General features: G+C 41.7%; 1 protein-coding gene across 5 annotated transcripts in view; it reads left to right on the forward strand.

Moving 5' to 3' along the window:
- LOC127617572 (AT-rich interactive domain-containing protein 4B-like) overlaps positions 1 to 18,474 on the forward strand; it is a 90,134-nt gene extending 71,660 nt beyond the window's left edge. The window contains exons 17-24 of one of the 5 annotated variants that reach the window (XM_052089546.1): positions 3,426 to 3,608; positions 8,258 to 8,342; positions 8,482 to 8,683; positions 9,304 to 10,509; positions 11,938 to 12,051; positions 13,874 to 14,083; positions 14,281 to 14,427; positions 15,049 to 18,474. In XM_052089546.1, coding sequence (XP_051945506.1) covers positions 3,426 to 3,608; positions 8,258 to 8,342; positions 8,482 to 8,683; positions 9,304 to 10,509; positions 11,938 to 12,051; positions 13,874 to 14,083; positions 14,281 to 14,427; positions 15,049 to 15,185 — 2,284 coding nt within the window. In that variant the 3' untranslated portion in view covers positions 15,186 to 18,474. The remainder of the gene's footprint in view (positions 1 to 3,425; positions 3,609 to 8,257; positions 8,343 to 8,481; positions 8,684 to 9,303; positions 10,510 to 11,937; positions 12,052 to 13,873; positions 14,084 to 14,280; positions 14,428 to 15,048) is intronic. The other 4 variants (XM_052089549.1, XM_052089547.1, XM_052089550.1 and 1 more) reach the window with 4 other exon arrangements.
- Positions 18,475 to 19,967: the final 1,493 nt, after the last annotated feature.

The raw sequence follows: 19,967 nt of genomic DNA on the forward strand, positions 1-19,967 counted from the left end.
TGCTGTTCTTATTTATATTATATTTTGATCAATTTTAATTATTATCTTAGCATATGGATGGATGGGGCTCTGGGTATCTCAGCCAGTATTGACACTGACTGTCACACCTGGAGTCGTGAGTTTGAATCCAGGGCGTGCTGAGTGACTCCAGGCGGGTCTCCTTAGCAACCAAATTGGCCCGGTTGCTAGGGAGGGTAGAGTCACATGGGATAACCTCCTCGTGGTCGCTATAATGTGGTTCTCGCTCTCAGTGGAGCGCATGGTGAGTGACTCCAGCCATGTCTCCTTAGCAACCAAATTGGCCCGGTTGCTAGGGAGGGTAGAGTCACATGGGGTAACCTCCTCGTGGTCGCTATAATGCGATTCTCGGTGGGGCATGGGGTGAGTTGTGCATGGATGCCGTGGAGAATAGCATGAAGCCTCCACATGCACTAGGTCTCCGTGGTAAATTGCTCAGCAAGCCATATGAAAAAATGTGCAGATTGACGCTCTCTGAGGCAACTGAGATTCGTCCTCCACCACCCGGATTGAGGCGAGTCACTACGCCACCACGAGGCCTTAGAGCACATTGGGAATTGGCGTTACAAATTGGGGAGAAAAAAACAAAAATTGGATAGATGGAATTTCCTTGCACCATAGGACTTATTCTAGAAAACAAAATGATATAGGTAAAATCTGTCCGTCCATCCCAAAATGACACAGAATTGGCGGGAAAAGTAAAAAAATATTTACTATTAACTTTTAATAATCGGAGAGTTTTATATGGATTACTTTACCATTTTGTTTTCTAGCATAACATTAGATTGTGCCAAAAGTGTGAGCGCATCAAAAAGGAAGACGGAACAATGTATATTGTTTTATTTTGGGAAAATAAGTTTTTACACGATTATACAAGGCTGTTCATGACACTTTCTTTGCTTGCACATCACTGATGGCAAGTTTGCAGTGATACTGGCCTTGTTTAGGTCAGAAGAACGCAGATCAAATTTACGTTGTGTTAAAATGAAGTTACACAATCACAACACCGGAATTACACTTATGCAAAGCGTTAAAGCATTTCTAATCGTTTTCCTTCACTTGCGATTGGATTTACCCTTTCACAAATCTTACTTTGTGCATGCAAATCTTTTAGGCACTGTTTTATCTTTATACTTTTCTATACAATGAAAGCATATAGTGATTAGAGTAGGAGGTAGGACAGAAATTGTGCTCAAATTTCATATATTTTATACAGGTCTTTACATGTCAACACAACAAGAGGTTCCCGCCTCAATTTTGTTTTTGAGAATGTATTTATTTATTTATTATTTACTGATGAAAGAAATTCAGTAAAGACAAGACATTCGTGATGATGAAAGCCAAATTATTAAATGCCGTGGAGTAAATGGTAAACGGTCTGCACTTATAGAGCGCCTTTTTAAACTTAGCGGTATTCAAAGCGCTTTACAATGTGTCTCATTCACACACACACACACACACACACACCAATGATGGCAGAGATGCCATGCAAGGTGCTAGCCTGCCATTGGGAGCAACTTTGGGTTCATTGTCTTGCTCAAGGACGCTTCGGCATGTGGAGTCATGTGGGCCGGGAATGGAACTGCACACCCTGCGATTAGTGGCCGACCCGCTCTATCACCTGAGCCACAGAGAGCCACAGCAACCCCTCAATATTTACTAATCCATTTTATTTTTAATAATTCATTACTTTTTTGGTAGAGGGAGACCATTGATTTGGAGCAAAACTACTGTTGATAAAATATACTCGGAACCAAGTAATGAGCTGGGGTGCCTATTACTCCAACTTCTTAGAGCGACAAGTGGCGTTCAGCCACGCGAGATGGAGCAATAACAGGTCTGTGATGCCTTAGATGTCCGCGACTGCACGCTCGCCTCAATGGGTGGATCCTGCGCCGAGAGGAGCGGGTAACCCGCTGAACCCCACTCATGACCGGGACTGGGGATTGCAACTATTTCCCATCTACGAGGAATTCCCATTAACCGTGGGTCATAAGCTCACGTTGATTAAGTCCCTCCCCTTTGTACACACCGCCCGTCGCTTCTACCGATTGGATGGTTTAGTGAGGTCCTCTGATCGGCCCTGCCAGAGCTCCTCGCGGGCCTTGGCAGAGCGCCAAGAAGATGATCAAACTTGACTATCTAGAGGAAGTCATAACTTATCTTATTTTTAAAGGGACAGTTCACCCAAAAATGAAAATTCTCATCATTTACTCACCCTCATGCATCCCAGATATCCCAGAAGTAGTTAAGATTTTTAGGAGAACATTTCAGTTCTGTAGGTCCTTTTCCAAAAATGTTGACACTCCAAAAATCACATAAGTCAGCGTAGAAGTAATCCATATGACTCCGGTGGTTTAATCAATGACTTCAGAAGAGATGTGATAGGTGTAGGTGAGAAACAGATCAATATTTAAGTCCATTGTTGTTAGAAATTCTTCTCCCTGTCCAGTAGGGGGCGATATGCATGAAGAATCTGAATCACCAAAATCACAAGACGAAGAATGTGACAATTAATGTGCAGAGAAGAGAATATATAGCAAAAGTGGACTTATTGATCTGTTTCTCACCCACATCTATCAAATTGCTTCTGGAGACATGGATTAAACCACTGGAGTTTTATGGATTACTTTTATGCTGAGAAATCTCCATTTGAGTTCAACAGATGAAAGAAAGTCATATACATCTGGGATGGCATGAGGGTGCGTAAATGATTAGAGAATTTTCACTTTTGGGTGTACTGTCCCTTTAAGGCCCTATATGATTAAATCCCAGAGAGGTGGGGCTCTCAATGCTGGTGGCATTTAATATTTTGGCTTTCATCATCATTCATGTTTCTTCATATAAAGTAATAATGAAATAAAATATTCCAGGTGGAAAATGTTCTGAAATATAGTCGATTTTACATGGAATAACCATCATAATACATCATAAAGAGCATGATTCGTATGGAATAGACCTCTTATTGGTGCTAATTTGGTCCTTTTTGGAGCTCAACAGGACCATGCTTGCATTGTATAGAAAAGAGCCGCTCCGAGAACATCTCCTTTTGTGTGCCACTGAAGAAAGTTATCTTATGGGTTTGGAATTGAATTTCCATTTTTGGGTGAACTATTCCCTCTAAATGGAATCAGGCCATAGTTTAAGACTAGCTTCTAATTTTATTCCAAGTTGAGGTTTAGACAGACGGCTGATGACCCCATAATGTCTTCCTCTGAAGTTCTTATCCCGTCAGGAGGATCGTTAGACTTATCCGACAGGGAAAGTTGAGGATAATTCGATTCCAGAAGTGCTAGGCTGAGACAGTGAGATTGGAGGGTGTTTTTGGGGTGGGTTTTGTGGGGGGAAAATAAAAAAAAGAAGCCTAGGGACAGGAAACAGGAAGTGCTGAACTGTCTTTCTTGCAGGGATGACAGCAGTCAGGAGTGGGAGGAAGGGGAGGAGTTTGAGTGTTACCCTCCTGGGATGAAGGTGCAGGTGAGGTATGGGCGAGACCGCAATCAGAAGACGTACCAAGCCACTGTGAAAGAGTCAGACCTGGAGGGGGGAGAGGTGCTCTACCTGGTGCACTACTGTGGCTGGAATGTCAGGTAAGGCAGGACCCTGGGAACTCATGCCTCATTTGTTTCCATTTACAAAAAAAACACGAAGTTCCCCTGGCAGAGTGTCCTATAGTCTTGTCCAGTTCGCAGCGTATTCTGGCTAATAACCGCCCACTTTGATAGGGTGAAATACTGTATGTAAAGGGACCAATCACAGCTTTTGTGTTTGTGCCGGTTTAGGCGTGGTTTTATCTGAAATGGATTATGCCACAGTAATAGACCGGCGTGAATTCAAACAATGGTGCAGCGGTCTCCATAAACATGGAAAAATAGAGGAAGTCTAAAGGGGCGTTCACTCTGGCAGCGATTAAACAAAGTGTGCAAGTGTTTAGGTTTGTACATCAAAAGCAGAGAACAATCCAATGATTTTATATCTTGTGTAAATGTGGCTTTATGGCATTGTCGATTTAGTTTACCAAGCTGATTTTTGGTCGTTATCAGCATATTTCGGTGCATGTAAATGCACTCCGTTTCTGCACTCCCATTGGTAGTCGCTGCATCACATTGCCGCATATTTGCATAAAGTTTGCCAACAGTTGCTGTTGCTTGTTTCGCCTCAGTTGCTAACACTCATGGCAAATGAATGACTTCGGGGGCTTTGTTGCTGCAAATCACTGTCAATGTAAAAGCCTCTTAAGACAAGGACATGGCTGAATCAACAACTCTAACAGTGAGCTGCGTACAGGCCTCATTTCTAATATCCCTTGGATTTAGGTCAGATTTATTTATTAGAATCTGTGTGGTGTGGACATGACAATCTGTGGTTCTGATTGCATGGGTGCTGAGATTTAAAGTAAATGTTTGTGTTGCTGTTTTGGACTATTGCTGGAAATGCCTAAAGGTTTGGGAGGAAGTGTCTGTTGCTATCATGTTTATGTGGAAGGGTTTTATCACCACCTCACAACATTGTCTTCAATATAAACAAGATGCATTGTCAGCAGTACTTCAGAGGTTGGTTGTTACTAGAATTATGTTGTTAAAATGAATTTATTTGATGGATTTTTCTTCTTTATTGCCCACTTTATACTTCTTGTGCACTTTTGACGCATCATTCCGGAAGAATAAATAAATAAATGACATGAAGGGTCCATTTGTTTCTTAGTGGGATAGTTCACCCAAACATGACATTTATCATCATTCACATCTCAGGTGTGTATGACTTCCTTTCTTCAGCAGAACACATTTATAGAAAAATATCTCAGCTCAGACGGTCCTTATAATGCAAGTGGATGGTGATCTGACTTTTGAAGCTCCAGAAATCACAGACAATCAGCATAAATGTCATCGATACAACCCCAGCTGTTAAATGAATGTCTTCTAAAGCAATATGATCACTTTTGGTGCTAATATTTTTTACTTTTTAACTATAATGCAACCAAAGAGGGTGAAGTCCATGCAGTCGCCATGATACCGACGCAATCTCATGTTCTCCACTCAGTTGAGACGTCCAGGATTAGCACACAAACACACCATTGTGAGTAAAGAAACAAATCTAATGTATAACTGCAGATCTAAACCAAACCAACCAAGCTAATGTACAGAGTTCTCCTTCCGGCTGTGACGCACGAGCGTCAGTTCTCGCGTGTTTCAAATGCCGATGCGATTACGTCCACGCGTGTACCGCTGCCGACTGGAAGCATGATTTAGAGTTAAAAAAGTACTTGTATATTGATCTTTTTCACACCAAAAATGATCATAGCACTTAAGACATTCATTGAACAGCTGGGGTCGTATAGATGACATTTATGCTGATTGTCTGCGATTTCTGGAGCTTCAAAAGTCGGATCACCATCCACTTCCATTATAAGGATCGTCTGAGCGGAGATATTTTTTTATTTTTCTTCAAATGTGTTCTGCTGAATAAAAAAGTCATACACACCTGAGATATCATGCAGGTGAGTAAATAATGAGAATTTTCATTTTTGGGGTGAACTATCCCTTTAACACCCATAATTTTAACAAACAGGCTTCAGATACTTAAAAATGGTGTTGAAAATGGTGATGTGTTCCTTTTAGGTACAATTGAAGTCAGAAGTTTACATACACGTTAGCCAAATACATTTAATCTCAGTTTTTCACAATTCCTGACATTTAATCGTAGAAAACATTCCCTGTCTTAGGTCAGTTTGGATCACTACTTTATTATAAGAATGTGAAATGTCAGAATAATAGTAGAGATCATTATTTATTTCAGCTTTTATTTCTTTCATCACATTCTCAGTGGGTCAGAAGTTTACATACACTTTGTTAGTATTTGGCAGCATTGCCTTTAAATTGTTTAACTTGGGTCAAATGTTTTGGGTTTCCTTCCACAAGCTTCTCACAATCAGTCGCTGGAATTTTGTCCCATTCCTCCAGACAGAACTGGAGTAACTGAGTCAGGTTTGTAGACCTCCTTGATCACACACGCTTTTTCAGATTTGCCCACAAATGATCTATCAGATTGAGGTCAGGCTTTGTGATGGACACTCCAATATCTTGACTTTGTTGTCCTGAAGCCATTTTGAAGGTATGCTTGGGGTCATTGTCCATTTGGAAGACCCATTTGCGACCGAGCTTTAACTTCCTGTCTGATGTCTTGAGATGTTGCTTCAATATATCCACATAATTTTCATAAGATATAGATACTCGTCTACCTGTTTCCTCCAGCATCTTCACAAGGTCCTTTGCTGTTGTTCTGGGATTGATTTGCACTTTTCGCACCAAACGGTGTTCATCTCATCTCTATGGAGTGGTGGTGGTGTAGTGGCACATAAGCACATAACTGGTAATCTGGTAATCAGAAGGTTGCTGGTTTGATCCCCACAGTCACCACCATTGTGTCCTTGAGTAAGGCACTTAACTCCAGGTTGCTCCGGGGGGATTGTCCCTGTAATAAGTGCACTGTAAGTTGCTTTGGATAAAAGCATCTGCCAAATGCATAAATGTAAATGTAAATCTCTAGGAGACAGAATGCATCTCCTTCCTGAGCGGTATGATGGCTGTGTGGTCCCATGGTGTTTATACTTGCGTACTATTGTTTGTACAGATGAACGTGGTGCCTTCAGGCATTTGGAAATTGCTCCCAAGGAAGAACTGGACTTTTTTATTTTTTTGAGGTCTTGGCTGATTTCTTTAGATTTTCCCATGATATCAAGCAAAGAGACACTGAGTTTGAAGGTAGGCCTTAAAAGACATCCACAGGTACACCTCCAATTCAGTACACCTCCTATCAGAAGCTAACTGTCTAAAGGCTTGATATCATTTTTCTGGATTTTTCCAAGCTGCTTAAAGGCACAGTTAACTTAGTGCATGTAAACTTCTGACCCACTGGAATTGTGTTATAGTCAATTAAAACAGTAAACAATTGTTGGAAAAATGACTCATGTCATGCACAAACTAGATGTCCTAAACGACTTGCAAAACTATATTTTGCTAGAGTGGTTAAAAAATGAGTTTTAATGACTTCAGCCTAAGTGTATGTAAACTTCTGATGTGCAAAAACTGTGCAAAAGTTTTAGGCACTTGTGAAATATGTTGCGCAGTGAGGATGTCTTGAAAAATAATGCCATAAAAAGTGTTTTTGGTGTCTCTGTTTTTCTTGGTTGTTGGCAGATAGGATGTTCTAAGCTTCTAATATCTATTTCGGCTGTCTCAATTGCTTCTGTCTCTTCATGTAATCCCATCCCATCGGTGACATTGAGATCCGGGCTCTGTGGGGGCCATGACATCTGTTGTAGGGCTCCTTGTTCTTCTATTTGCAAAAGGAATGTTAAAATCTAAAACTGATATTTCCTACGGAGTACAGTAAAAGCAGAATAAATAAAATAACCGTTTTAATATAATGAGCCTAAGACTTTTGCACAGTACTGTTTGTCTGTATATTTTCGGGGGATGTTTAATGTCGTTTTTCCCATTTTTATATTGTAATATTATTGTGACCGTTTTGTGTCAGTGGTGTAATGTTGAAGCGATTGTATGGTGGTAAAAAATGTTTGAGAACATGTTTGATCAATCAATAGCATTGTCATACTTTAATGACAGTAAGTAATAAGAATCCCCGTTGAGAATTAGGGATGTCCCGATATCTACTCCAGCATCAGAATCTTGTCCAACTTCATGCTCATGTATTTGTACTCATGCTCGAGAAAATGCTCCAATACTAAAGACAGATACAATCTAACGTAGTGAAGTAATTTTGTAACAGTGGGTTTATTAAACCGCACTGACTGATTTAATAAGATAATGAGTTTGCATGTGCTGCACGCTTCAAATGGGAGCGCTTGTGAATTTGTGGAGCTATTGTTGTGCCGACTGACCTTTTATAGCTGCTTGGCTCGTTCGCGAACTTCATCATGAGCAACGGGCGCTCTGTTTGTAGCAGATGACAGCGAGCAATAGTTATTAATTATAATTGTATTATATTTAATCATTATCTCACATCTGTGATGCCATTTTATGCAACAGTTTATTTGACAAAAATAACCCCAGTGTTGTATTTTGGATTGTGCTGTGAGGTTCTGTACAAAAGCACTTCATTTAATAGAAATATTACAGTATTATGTTGACAATTAGTTATAGAGATTTTCCCAATATGGTTTTGGAGCCGTTTATGAATTAATAATGAGTACTGACCGGGTCGTCTCTCTTGTTTACAGGTATGACGAGTGGATCAACGCAGATAAAATTGTCAGACCAGCTAACAAGAATGTCCCCAAAATAAAGCATCGCAAAAAAATAAAGGTACGGTCAGACTTCAAGGAGTTGTGCTAGGTGTCATGATCGTTGGGCAGCTCAGCACATTTATATTCTTCATGCATGTCCATATTTAGATGGGCTTTTGTGAATGCACCATTAATGTGCCTTTTTTGTTCAATAACAGAATAAAGCAGAACGAGAGAGAGACCAAATAGAGAGACTGACAGATGGAGAAGATTTTCCACCCTCCAAAACTCGAATCAGTAGATTGTCCAAACCCAACTCTGGCAATGATGTTTTCTCAAAGTTGGAGTGTGGTGAAAATGGACGCCAGCAGACACCAGTCGAGCCCATAGAAATCATATCCATTCTCAACGGTCTCCCTGGTAATATTCACACTGCATGTTTATTTTAAAGGTGAAGTGTATTATTTTTGCAATGCTAAAATAAGTCCTATAGAAGTACCGTAAGTAATTCAGAGATCTTGACGAGTTTAAACACATTGGATCTGTGAGTTTCAAAGCATTGTTTTGTTTGTTTGAACATACCACCAACATGTCAACATCTGGCTCAACCAATGGCGTGAGTATGGGAGGGGACAACCTGTTTGCCAAGCAATGGTAGACATGGGACGGGTGGTATTAGTGTTTGGGTAACCGGTTTAAAAACATTATTTTTGCAGTTCCTTTTGGTGCCACTAGAGGCACAGAAAATACACACTTCACATGTTCCACCATCATGGCCATCCTGGAAATATCAGGAATTATTATTTATTTATTTTTTTTTACATGTTTTGATTTCCAGGCTTGGAAACGACTGGAAAAGTCATGAGGGTTTGCACACTCATGTAAAACTGGGAAATATGTGGGAATTTTAAAACCGTGTTTTCAAGGCCTGGAAATGTCATTGACATTAATACAATCGCAACAGTTATGGCTATTGTGAATATGTATTCTTGTTTCTTGTCTAAATATTGCTCTTGTTTACCATTCCTTGTTCACCGTAGCATCCGAGAGCTCCTCAGATGACAGTGAACGAGAGGAGGACGGTGAAGCTGATCATGATGAAGAGGATTGTCCAAGTGGACGACCAAGTCTTCGGAAAGGAGCTCTTCCAGAGCACCCGCGTATACCACAGCACTGGGAGAGTGGAAGCCCATCGGAGGGCTTCAAAGCACCAGCAGTTGTGGACAACACCAAGGAACTAAACCCCCAGGACAGCCCAGAACCAGGCAAGAAGGGGCAATATGAGGCTGAGGTGGAAGGGTCCAGCACCAGAAGGAAAAAATCAGAAGCTCAAGGAGAACGCGCCTTGAAAAGCCCAGCAAAAAGCAAAACTAGAGACGGTAGAGGTGGGGACTGGCTGCCCAGTAGTTCACCCAAAAAGCTTGTAGAAAGAAGCCCGGGAGAGGACAGAGGTGCTCAGTCTTGCAGCAGTTCTGAAGATGAAGCAGATCCTCCAACGGAACCTCAGGCCAAGGTAGAGCCAAGAGGGCATTCCAAAACCAAGGGCTCCCCATCAAAGAAGTACAATGGGCTCAAAGAGAAGAGTAAGGGGGGATGTTCAGGATACTGGGAGATCCCTGAAAAAAGAGCCAAAATGTCATCAGGGATAGAGGAGAGGACACCCAGTTGTCGTACCAAAGGCCAGAAGGACGTTTGGTCCAGTATCCAGGTTCAGTGGCCCAAAAAGACTCTGAAGGAGCTGTTTTCAGACTCTGACACCGAGGCTGCCAACTCGCCTCCGCCTGCAGCGACGGCACCAGACGAGCCATGCACCAAACCAGCACAAGACGATGAGATAGCTGAGGAACAGCAGGAGAAGATTCAGGAGCATCCCAGTAGCGGAACCAACTCAGTCCTCAACACGCCACCTACTACACCCGAGTCACCCGCCATGGGCGAGGGACCCGTTGAGGTTCTAGTGGAGATTCCAGCGCCCTCACCGCTCTCTGAATTGCCTGCCAGTCCTCAAACTGTTTCCTTACCGTCAGGACATCTGGTTGAGGAGAGGGGAGGGGGTCGCAGCGAGTCAGACAGCAGCACAGTGGAGGTCGAGAGTTTGGGTGGAGAAATCCAGGAAATGCCTCATGAAGAGGAGGCAGGTTCTCCATCAAAGGCCTTTGATGGCAACTTGTCCTGCAACAGTAACAGCAACTGTAGCCTAACTCTCAGCAACAGCAGTCAGCAAGAGAGCGAGCAGAAAGCCAAAGGTAGGTGATGTATTGTCTCATGCATATGATTCAAACTCTTGGTTATCCTTCCACTGATTATATGTGAATATTCTCAAAGGTATATTCCGGGTTTACTACACACTAGATTTTATGCTGCGTCAAAAAGTGCTGCGAATGCAATGAACTGATTTGAATTGGGTCGATGCACCGGAAGGACCGAGAGGAGAAACAACGGCTCAACTGTGAGTGTTGCCACCTTGTGTGCAAATAATTCCTGGCGCATGCTCATACTGCGTGTTCATGGTACACACGCTAAGAAAAATCGTTGCGCACACATTCAGTGCTCGGGATACTCTGCTGATGCTGAAATTTGCATCACGCGTCCTGTACGCAGACGCCTTGTGCTCGCGTCTAACCGAAGTATCACCCAATTTGGAATGCCCAATTCCCAATGCGCTTTTAATTCCTCGTGGTGGCATAGTGATGGTGGAGGACCAATCCCAGCTGCCTCCGCGTCCGAGACCATCAACCCACGCATCTGATCAAGTGGCTTGTTGAGCGCGTTGCCACGGAGACATAGCGCATGTGGAGGCTTCACGCTAGTCTCTGCGGCGTCCAAGCTCAACTCACCACATGCCCCACCGTGAGCGAGAACCACATTATAGCGACCACGAGGAGGTTACCCCATGTGACTCTACCCTCCCTAGCAACCGGGCCAATTTGGTTGCTTAGGAGACCTGGCTGGATTCACTCACCACGCCCTGGGATTCGAACTCGCAACTCCAGGGGTGATAGTCAGCGTCTTTACCACTGAGCTACCTAGGCCCCTGAATAATCAAACAGCATTAAAATAATGTGTGGGAGTGAATTAGGACAGCCTCAGTTGACTATTGCATAATATAAATATAATAAAAAACTATAAAAATATATATTTTAGTGTAAATGTAAAATTGATAAACTAAAGTTGACCAAAACAAAGAAAGACATTTGAAGTATTTAGAAATATTTAGATATTTAAAACATTATTTTTCATGTCATTCATAAGTTTTTAAAGCCTTGAAAGGAAATAATATATCCCTAATTTATTTAATTTATACTCTATATTTGAAGTTGCATGTAAAAATAACATTTTAATGTGTATGAAGCGCACATGTGCCTTAAGAAATATAACAATTAATCGTAAAAACCCCTAAAACAATTAATCATCAGCCAAATTTCATAATCGTGACAGCACAAACCATCCAGAACGTTGGGCCAATTTATTTCCATTATAAGCGCCTTACTGTAATCGCACATTTTTAAAAGTCGGGAAATGTTTTCCTTATTTTGTGCCAGAAATGCTGTCGAGCTGAACCCAGAATATTCCTTTAAAGGATAAACCCGTACTAGCTTTGAGTTATAATGTACAAGTTGTATGAACCATAATGTATTGATCACATTTTAATAATAAGTTTTTCACCCATCAAGCAGTGTCATCCAGTCAGAAGCGGCACAAAGAGTCTCAAGGGGGCGGAGCGTCAAAGAAACTCAAGCGCAGTCATAAAAGCCTGAGCTTGCATCCCAAAAAGAACCGCAAATCAGGTAACAGAAGTGAACATCTGTTTAAAGAGCTTGTGTAGTTGTGCTTTTTATGTTTTCAGAGAAGAAAGAGTGTTCTTAAAGGTGCAATATATTTGCTTTTTTGCCAATGTGAGAACGTCTTGTAATGCAAAATAAAAAACGAGCCCTTCCCGGACTACCTAGGTTGCTTTTTAAAGCATGTAGATTGATTTTCATGCGAAGGGAGCGGGTCGTGGGAAAATCCAAAGGATGTGGCGTTTATGCTTGCTCCTGAGAGCCTCAGTGCTTCTTTTCCGCTATTCAACAGCGACAACAAACTGCAACACTAGATAACGTTATCTTAGGGATTCAAACGTCCGGCTCCCAGCACAACACCGACTCCTACATAAACTCTGAATAAACCAAAATATAGTGCCAAAAAGGATTGATCAGTGTAATTTTAGCTAACTTGATCTTGCCTGCTAACGCTGACGAATTGCATGCTACCTTACTTCGTAACTTTCTAATAAGGTCAACGATCTACTCTTTATACTAAAAGTCAGGTATACAGGATAAATGTAATCAAATATGCTGGTTTCTTGATTGTAGTACAACTTATGACATACAAAACATACAATAGTGCAACAGTAAAATGTCTGGTATAGTTGGCTAGTATGTAGCTGTATGTATGTATCAGTATGCTATCGCTATGTTAGCTGATAAGTAGTTTTAGTTTAGTCTCAAAGTTTGTAGTAAAACAATCATAACTGTGTCATTTTAATTGTTACCTTCTCTGTCAGCATGATGTCGGTGTATCGCATTCAGCAGCTTTGTACATTAAGTCATTGTTTTGGCCGATGCTCGCTCGCGTCCCTATGGAGTGTGTGCGCGATTAACAGGTAGCTGTTGCAGTTCACTTAACGGCCACAGGTGTCACTATGGAGTGTGTGCACGAGCGTGAGTAATAGGTAGCTGCTGTAGTTCACTTAATGGCCACAGGTGTCACTATGGAGTGTGTGCGCGAGTAACAGGTAGCTGCTGCATTTCACTTAACAGCCACAGGTGTCACTATGGAGTGTGTGCACGAGCGCGAGCTACAGGTAGCTGCTGCAGTTCACTTAACGGCCACAGGTTTCACTATGGAGTGTGTGCACGAGCGCGAGCAACAGGTAGCTGCTGCAGTTCACTTAATGGCCACAGGTGTCACTATGGAGTGTGTGCACGAGCGCGAGCAACAGGTAGCTGCTGCAGTTCATTTAATGGCCACAGGTGTCACTATGGAGTGTGTGCACGAGTGCTAGTAACAGGTAGCTGCTGTAGTTCACTTAATGGCCACAGGTGTCACTATGGAGTGTGTGCACGAGTGCTAGTAACAGGTAGCTGCTGCAGTTCATTTAATGGCCACAGGTGTCACTATGGAGTGTGTGCACGAGTGCTAGCAACAGGTAGCTGCTGCAGTTCACTGAACGGCCACAGGTGTCACTAATAACAAGCGTTTCTGATTCTTGCGTACTGCACATTTAAGCTTTAGGGGAAATTATTCTGGAGCGTACACAAGGTTGCTGTGGAAACACTCGGTCTTTGTCTTGTCCTGAAATGATTCAAACGTTTGATCTAATTTAACATAACATGAAATTATATGAAACTTTAATGATGAGGCTTGAGAGCGCTTCTGAAGCGCCTGATAGTGGCAGAAGACAGACAGGAAGAAGATGAAGCTCACTGTCCAGATACACTCCATACAACTAGCAAACTCTTTGGTCCAATATACAGTTATCCATGTACCGTATGTTTTCAGAGGGTTCTGTAAAAGCGTTCCAGATAATCACCTGATGCTTTCTCTCTCTATCCATTTGCTCAACAGCTCACAGCAGTGACAGTGAAGACCAGTCTATCAGCGAGAGCACTGCCAAATCTCCAACATCTAAGAGCAACAGCGACCTGAAATCAGCCATCTCACACAAGTGCTCTGGTCGAACGCCCCCCTCAGGCCACAAATACCACAAGCACGGAGACCCTGAGCATTCCCACAGCAGAGAGCAGCATGGGAGGACCAAGTGGACTTTTCAGATGTGTAAGAACGATCAGATTATGGTCGCCAAGGAACATCGCCTCAATTTACACATCTCGAGATCAGAGTAGAATAGAGTTTGAGAATAACTATATTGCATGATATACTGTAACCGTGAAGTAAAATGACACGTACCATGATGTAAGGGTGACGTACCGCCCGCCCCGGATATTAATTCTCTTTTGCTTATGCTCATCTAGCTGACCTGGAAAAGATGAGCAGTCTGGAGCGGATAGCATTCCTTCAGGAGAAGCTGCAGGACATCAGGAATCACTACCTCTCGCTCAAATCTGAGGTGGCCTCCATTGACAGGAGACGAAAGCGCATGAAGAAGAAAGAGAGAGAGAGTAAGTTATTGTGCTCTTTAATAAACCGGTAGCTTCTCTGAACTAGCCATGTTTGTTTATTTCTGTAATATTAACATTTGGCTTTCTTTCGTCTTTCTTTAAGAAAAAGTTAACTTGGAAAAATCGTTAATTCTGTCATGATTTACTCTTCAGTGGACAAACTGATAAATTGCATGTTCATGCTGCTCTTTGCCGTACAATGATGGCCGTCGATGGACAAAAATGCCATAAAATGAGTCCATACGACACTGTATTCCAAGTCTTCTGAAGCTATATGATAGCTTTGTGTGAGGAACAGACTGAAGTTCTGCTGAAGTTGCCCACGTTTGCGTCCATACATCAAAAATGGCGCTTCACGCCGGGTTTCAACTCAATGCCATTTGGTGTCGTTGACGTCAAAACTGTTTTTATTTATTTATCTGGATTTAAATGCAACCTTCGGAATAGTATGGACTACTTTTATGACACTTTTTGATACTTCTTGACCGCTGTGATCACTGATCTGCCATTGTGTGGAAAGAAATGTAAAGTTTGAAATGTCATTTTTTTGGGGGGTGTACTAGCGCTTTAACTAAACAAGGGTTCACCAAGGCCTGCTAACCGTTTACACTTCTGTCTTAGCAGGTGGGACAGCGGCATCATCATCCTCATCTTCACCGTCCTCGTCCTCACTGACGGCCGCCGTCATGCTAACGTTGGCCGACCCGGCGGTTTCGGGCGCTTCACAGAACTCTGGTGTTTCCGTGGAGTGCAGGTGACACGAGTGGAACGCCACCCAGCAGCACAAGAGCACTTAACCAGCACCCGACCCCGGGCTCAGTCCGGTTTCAGCCCGTCCCTGCACTATCAAAAGACGAACACAAAAACGGGCCACAAAAATGACCGAAACAATAGCCACCAGATGACAGCAACAAGCACTATTTTATATCAACAACTGTTTCCTTGGCAAGCTAATTGCACTCAAGTGCACTTTTTTTCCTGGATTGGGTGGGTCGGGTTTATTTAGATTTTTACAAAACAACCCCTTTATTGTACGATCATGAATTATGTCCATAATGAGCAAATATTCTATTGTCTTTGAATATTAATTCAGTGAACTACAGTGATTGATCACTGTTAAACATATTCAGTTCTGCAATGTTACCTTTTACAACGTCATGCAAGAAGACTTCACCCCTCCACCCCGGTCAGTGTCCCCTCCCCATTGATCCAGAAGCAGTTTGAGCCAGGCAGTTGAGTTTATAAACCAGAAAATTCACTGACAGCCATTTAACAGGTGAAAGTCAATAGATGCAGTGCCTTAAAGTGCAGCTGTTTGGGGCACTCGTGTGGAATGCTGGGAAACGTCAGTGCGGGATAACGTATAAGTGGAGGGGTCGATGTATGTTTCATAAGCTAAATTAATTCAAATTAAATACCCAAACAGGTACCACACTTACTAAATCTCTCAAGAACACATCTGGGTCATAATTTGCCCCAAAATCAAAAGAAAGAAATTAAGATTAAGCCTGTAGTGGACCAGTACGATTTTTTGCATTGTGATATTCTCACGTAGGTCAAAGCGTACTTCAGTTTTCAGCGTGCTGGTACGTCCCGTGCACGGTGTGCATGACACTTTGCGTCATCGACAGAGTATGCGTGGACTGTCCGCTTGCAGCCTGCTTTTTCATGACGCGTGAAATACGCATCATTGCACGTCAAACACATTTGCGAGCTAAGATCGAGACGGAACGGCACATGGAAAAATTAAGTATTCCCAAACCTTGGCACTTAAACATTTCTCGCCCAGTTCTCATTACTGTAATGTGAAAATAACAGGGTAGTATTTGTAGCAGTTATTATACTGCATTTATTTGACATTTTATTTAGGTTTAAATATATATATATATATATATATATATATATATATAATTCTAGAGTAAATTCTAGAGACACTTGTGTGTGAAAATCCCAGAAATATTCAAACCAACAATCGTGCCACGCTCCAAATCACTGAGATCACATTTTTCCCCATTCTGATGGTTGATATGAACATAAACTGAAGCTCCTGACCCGTATCTGCATGAATATATCTACTGCTGCCACATGATTGGCTGATTAGATAATCGCATAAATAAGTAGGTGTACCTAATAAAGTGGTCGCTGTGTGTGTGTGTGTGTGTGTGTGTGTATATTTATATTTATTTTTAATTATTATTATTTTTACGTTGTGAAATGTGACCTGGACAAGTTTTCATGAGATTCATGTGTTTTTAAATCCAAGATTTGTCAATTATTTGTTGAATAATTTAAAAAAGACTTATGAAAGATACATTATCACCCTTCACTTTGATTGTTCCTTGCTTGATCCCACGACATTCTGGAAATGTATTTGTCTTTTTGGCGAAAGGCTGACGGAGGCACGAGCGAATGAGTCGGGCCAAGGGCTAATGAGCGAAAGTACTGATTTATGTGGAAAGCTAGCGTTCGGTATCTCTGAAGCGGAAATGTATTATGATTGTTGAGTTTTTCTGGCAGCCAGGACTCTAAATGTATTTTACTACTGAAATATATCAGGACCCTGTGGGTGGGGTTTTAATGGTTAAAGGAAAAGCTCACCCAAAAATGAAAAACTCACCCAGATGTCGTTCCAAAACCTTACGATGATGATGATGTCGTCGTTGTTGTTTTCCCGTGGAGTACAAATAGAATTTTCGAAGACTAGACACAACATCAAGTATAAACTGTCATCATGTAAAAGAGCCGCCGCCGCGTGAAGAAGAGCAAACAGGTTTGGAAAGATATGAGCGTGTGTCGTTTATTTTTACGAGTGAACTATCCCTTTAAAAAGTGGCAGTATTGAGAAGTGCAATGCTGAGATCCGTCTGTAATCGTGCGCAATGACGGAAACGGATCTGTTTTGCACGTAGCCTTTACGCGTCTGTCTTTCTCCATTCCCGCTTGTCGTTCTTTTGGAATGCCATAAATGTAGGACGTCAACCGAACGAAGCACTTCATTGCCACTGTGGAACGGTCCATTGTGCGATGGTTTATACACGTGTAGTAATGGCCGATTTTGGGCAACCTCGCCGTAGATTGTTGTAAAGCTAAGAAACCCAAGGAACGTCACCCTATGATTTTACGTCTGTAATCGGCACATCGTGTACTGAAAGTTTAATGTCGGTACATCTTCCGTGCTCTGTTTAAAGGAGGCTCGTTGCTCTTTATGGAACACACTTTAATTTTCCTTTGAAAATGTCAACGCTCCCATTTCTTAACCTTTATGGTTTCGTTCACTCTGACCAAGGGAAAGGGTCACGATGATGAAAATGTGCGTTTATGATAAAGCTCTATGTACAATGCTGATGACATCACCAGTGTTTCCTTTGTATAGACACCCTATTGTATCATAACCTGAAGGTGTGTACCGTTCGGTACTTGTTTGCCTTTGTTATACATTTGTATATTGAGAAGTGTGTTTTGAGTCAAGCTATTTAATATCTTGCACTGTTAATACCATGTATGTTTCTGTACAGTTTTACCTGTAGTGTCTGTGTATGTTTTCCGAAGGCATGTCCAGTTTCTCAAATGTTCTTTTTGCGTTTCGTTCTAGCGTGGGACACGTTAAGTAGGATTAGTTTTGATTCAACTTTTCATCCTTTTTTATTTCCTTCGTCTTTGTGCATTTCCGTTAAACTGTGCTCATACTAGGCTTTTTTATATATATATATAAAAGTGGAATTTTCCAATCTGTACATGGACTGTAAAGTTTTATGGATCTTTACAAAAATGAGATGAGATCTGAGATGTTTGTAAACACGAGAGAGACTGATAAAGCTGAACGGAAAGTTCTATCATATTTATTAGGCTCATCAGATGATGGACTGTGTGTAATTTATTGTACAAATGTAAGCAGAATATCCTTTGAAATAAATGCCATAGTTTGTGAGCTCTAATGTCCAGTTTGGTGCATATACAGATAACCGACGCCAAATCTGTTTTGCAATACTAGGGTCGGACATGCAAAACATGGCCGAGGTTTGTGGGTGTATTTTGTTGTCTTTGTGCGAGGTGAGATTCCTGAAAATATCTACCGGAAGAAGAACAACAAACCAACTTGAGGGGATGTCCACACAATACAGTAAATAAAGGAACTAAATCATGTCTTAATGCATATTAAAAGTGCCTAAAGGTCTCTTTTAGGATTAGGGTTACTCTCTTAGTAATTATAATTAAATTGTGATTAAAATGGGGGCCTGGGTAGTTCAGCGAGTATTGACGCTGACTGTCACACCTGGAGCGTGAGTTCGAATCCAGGGCGTGCTGAGTGACTCCATCCAGGTCTCCTAAGCAACCAAATTGGCCCGGTTGCTAGGGAGGGTAGAGTCACATGGGGTAACCTCCTTGTGGTTGTGATTTAGTGGTTCGTTCTCGGCGAGTTGTGCGTGGATGCTGCGGAGAATAGCATGAAGCCTCCACATGCACTGTCTCCACGGTAACGCGCTAAAGCGTAGTGGTGGCGTAGTGGCTAAAGCACAGGGCTGTTAATCAGAAGGTCACAGGTGCTAACCCCACGGCCACCACCATTGTGTCCTTGAGCAAGGCACTTAACTCCAGGTTGCTCCGGGGGGGATTGTCCCTGTAATAAGTGCTCTGTAAGTCACTTTGGATAAAAGCATCTGCCAAATGCATAAATGTAACAAGCCACGTGATCAAATGTGCGGATTGACGGTCTCAGACGCGGAGCAACTGAGATTCGTCCTCCACCACCCGGATTGAGGCGAGTCACCACGCCACCACGAGGATTGGGAATTGGACATTCCACGTTGGGAAGAAAATGATTAAAATGCTTTGTTTCCTACCTTATAGAGAGCTCTGTGTGTTGTACGGAACAGCTATACTCCCATCACAGGGTTCCCACCCTCATGGAAAACCTGGAAATATCAGGGAATTCTTAAATTGTGGTCTCCAGATCTGGAAAAGTCATGGACAATTCAATAGTGAAAAATGTCACTTGTGTAAAGTGGAAAAGTGTTTGCATTGATTATATAATGGATAGAATTAACAGAACAATAACAAGACAAACGTTGCTGTGTTTGGGGCTTTCTAACTCGAGTCATCCTGGTGTTATTTTTGACTGATAAAAATTTTAAATTTAGAAAAAGAAACCGTATAAAAAAAAAAACACATACTTTTTCTAGTTTAGGGTTATTGCAAAATGTAATTAATATTTCAGGTTTGATACAAATTAATCTCAATGATCAGCATTAGTGGCATAATATTGATTAACACAAATATTAATTAATAAAACAAATAAATAATAATAATAAAAAGCAATAATGGAGGTTCCAGTGAGGCACTTACAATGGAAGTCAATGGGGCCAATTTTTAGAGGGTTTAAAGACAGAAATGTTGAAGCTTATTATTTAATAAAAGCATGTACATTAATTATTTTGTTAAAATAGTGTATTATTTGAGCTTGTAAAACTGGATATGCAGTTGAAGTCAGAAGTTTACATACACGTTAGCCAAATACATTTAAACTCAGTTTATCACAATTC

The sequence above is a fragment of the Xyrauchen texanus genome, chromosome 24, assembly GCF_025860055.1.
Source record: "Xyrauchen texanus isolate HMW12.3.18 chromosome 24, RBS_HiC_50CHRs, whole genome shotgun sequence".
Lineage (NCBI taxonomy): Eukaryota > Metazoa > Chordata > Actinopteri > Cypriniformes > Catostomidae > Xyrauchen > Xyrauchen texanus.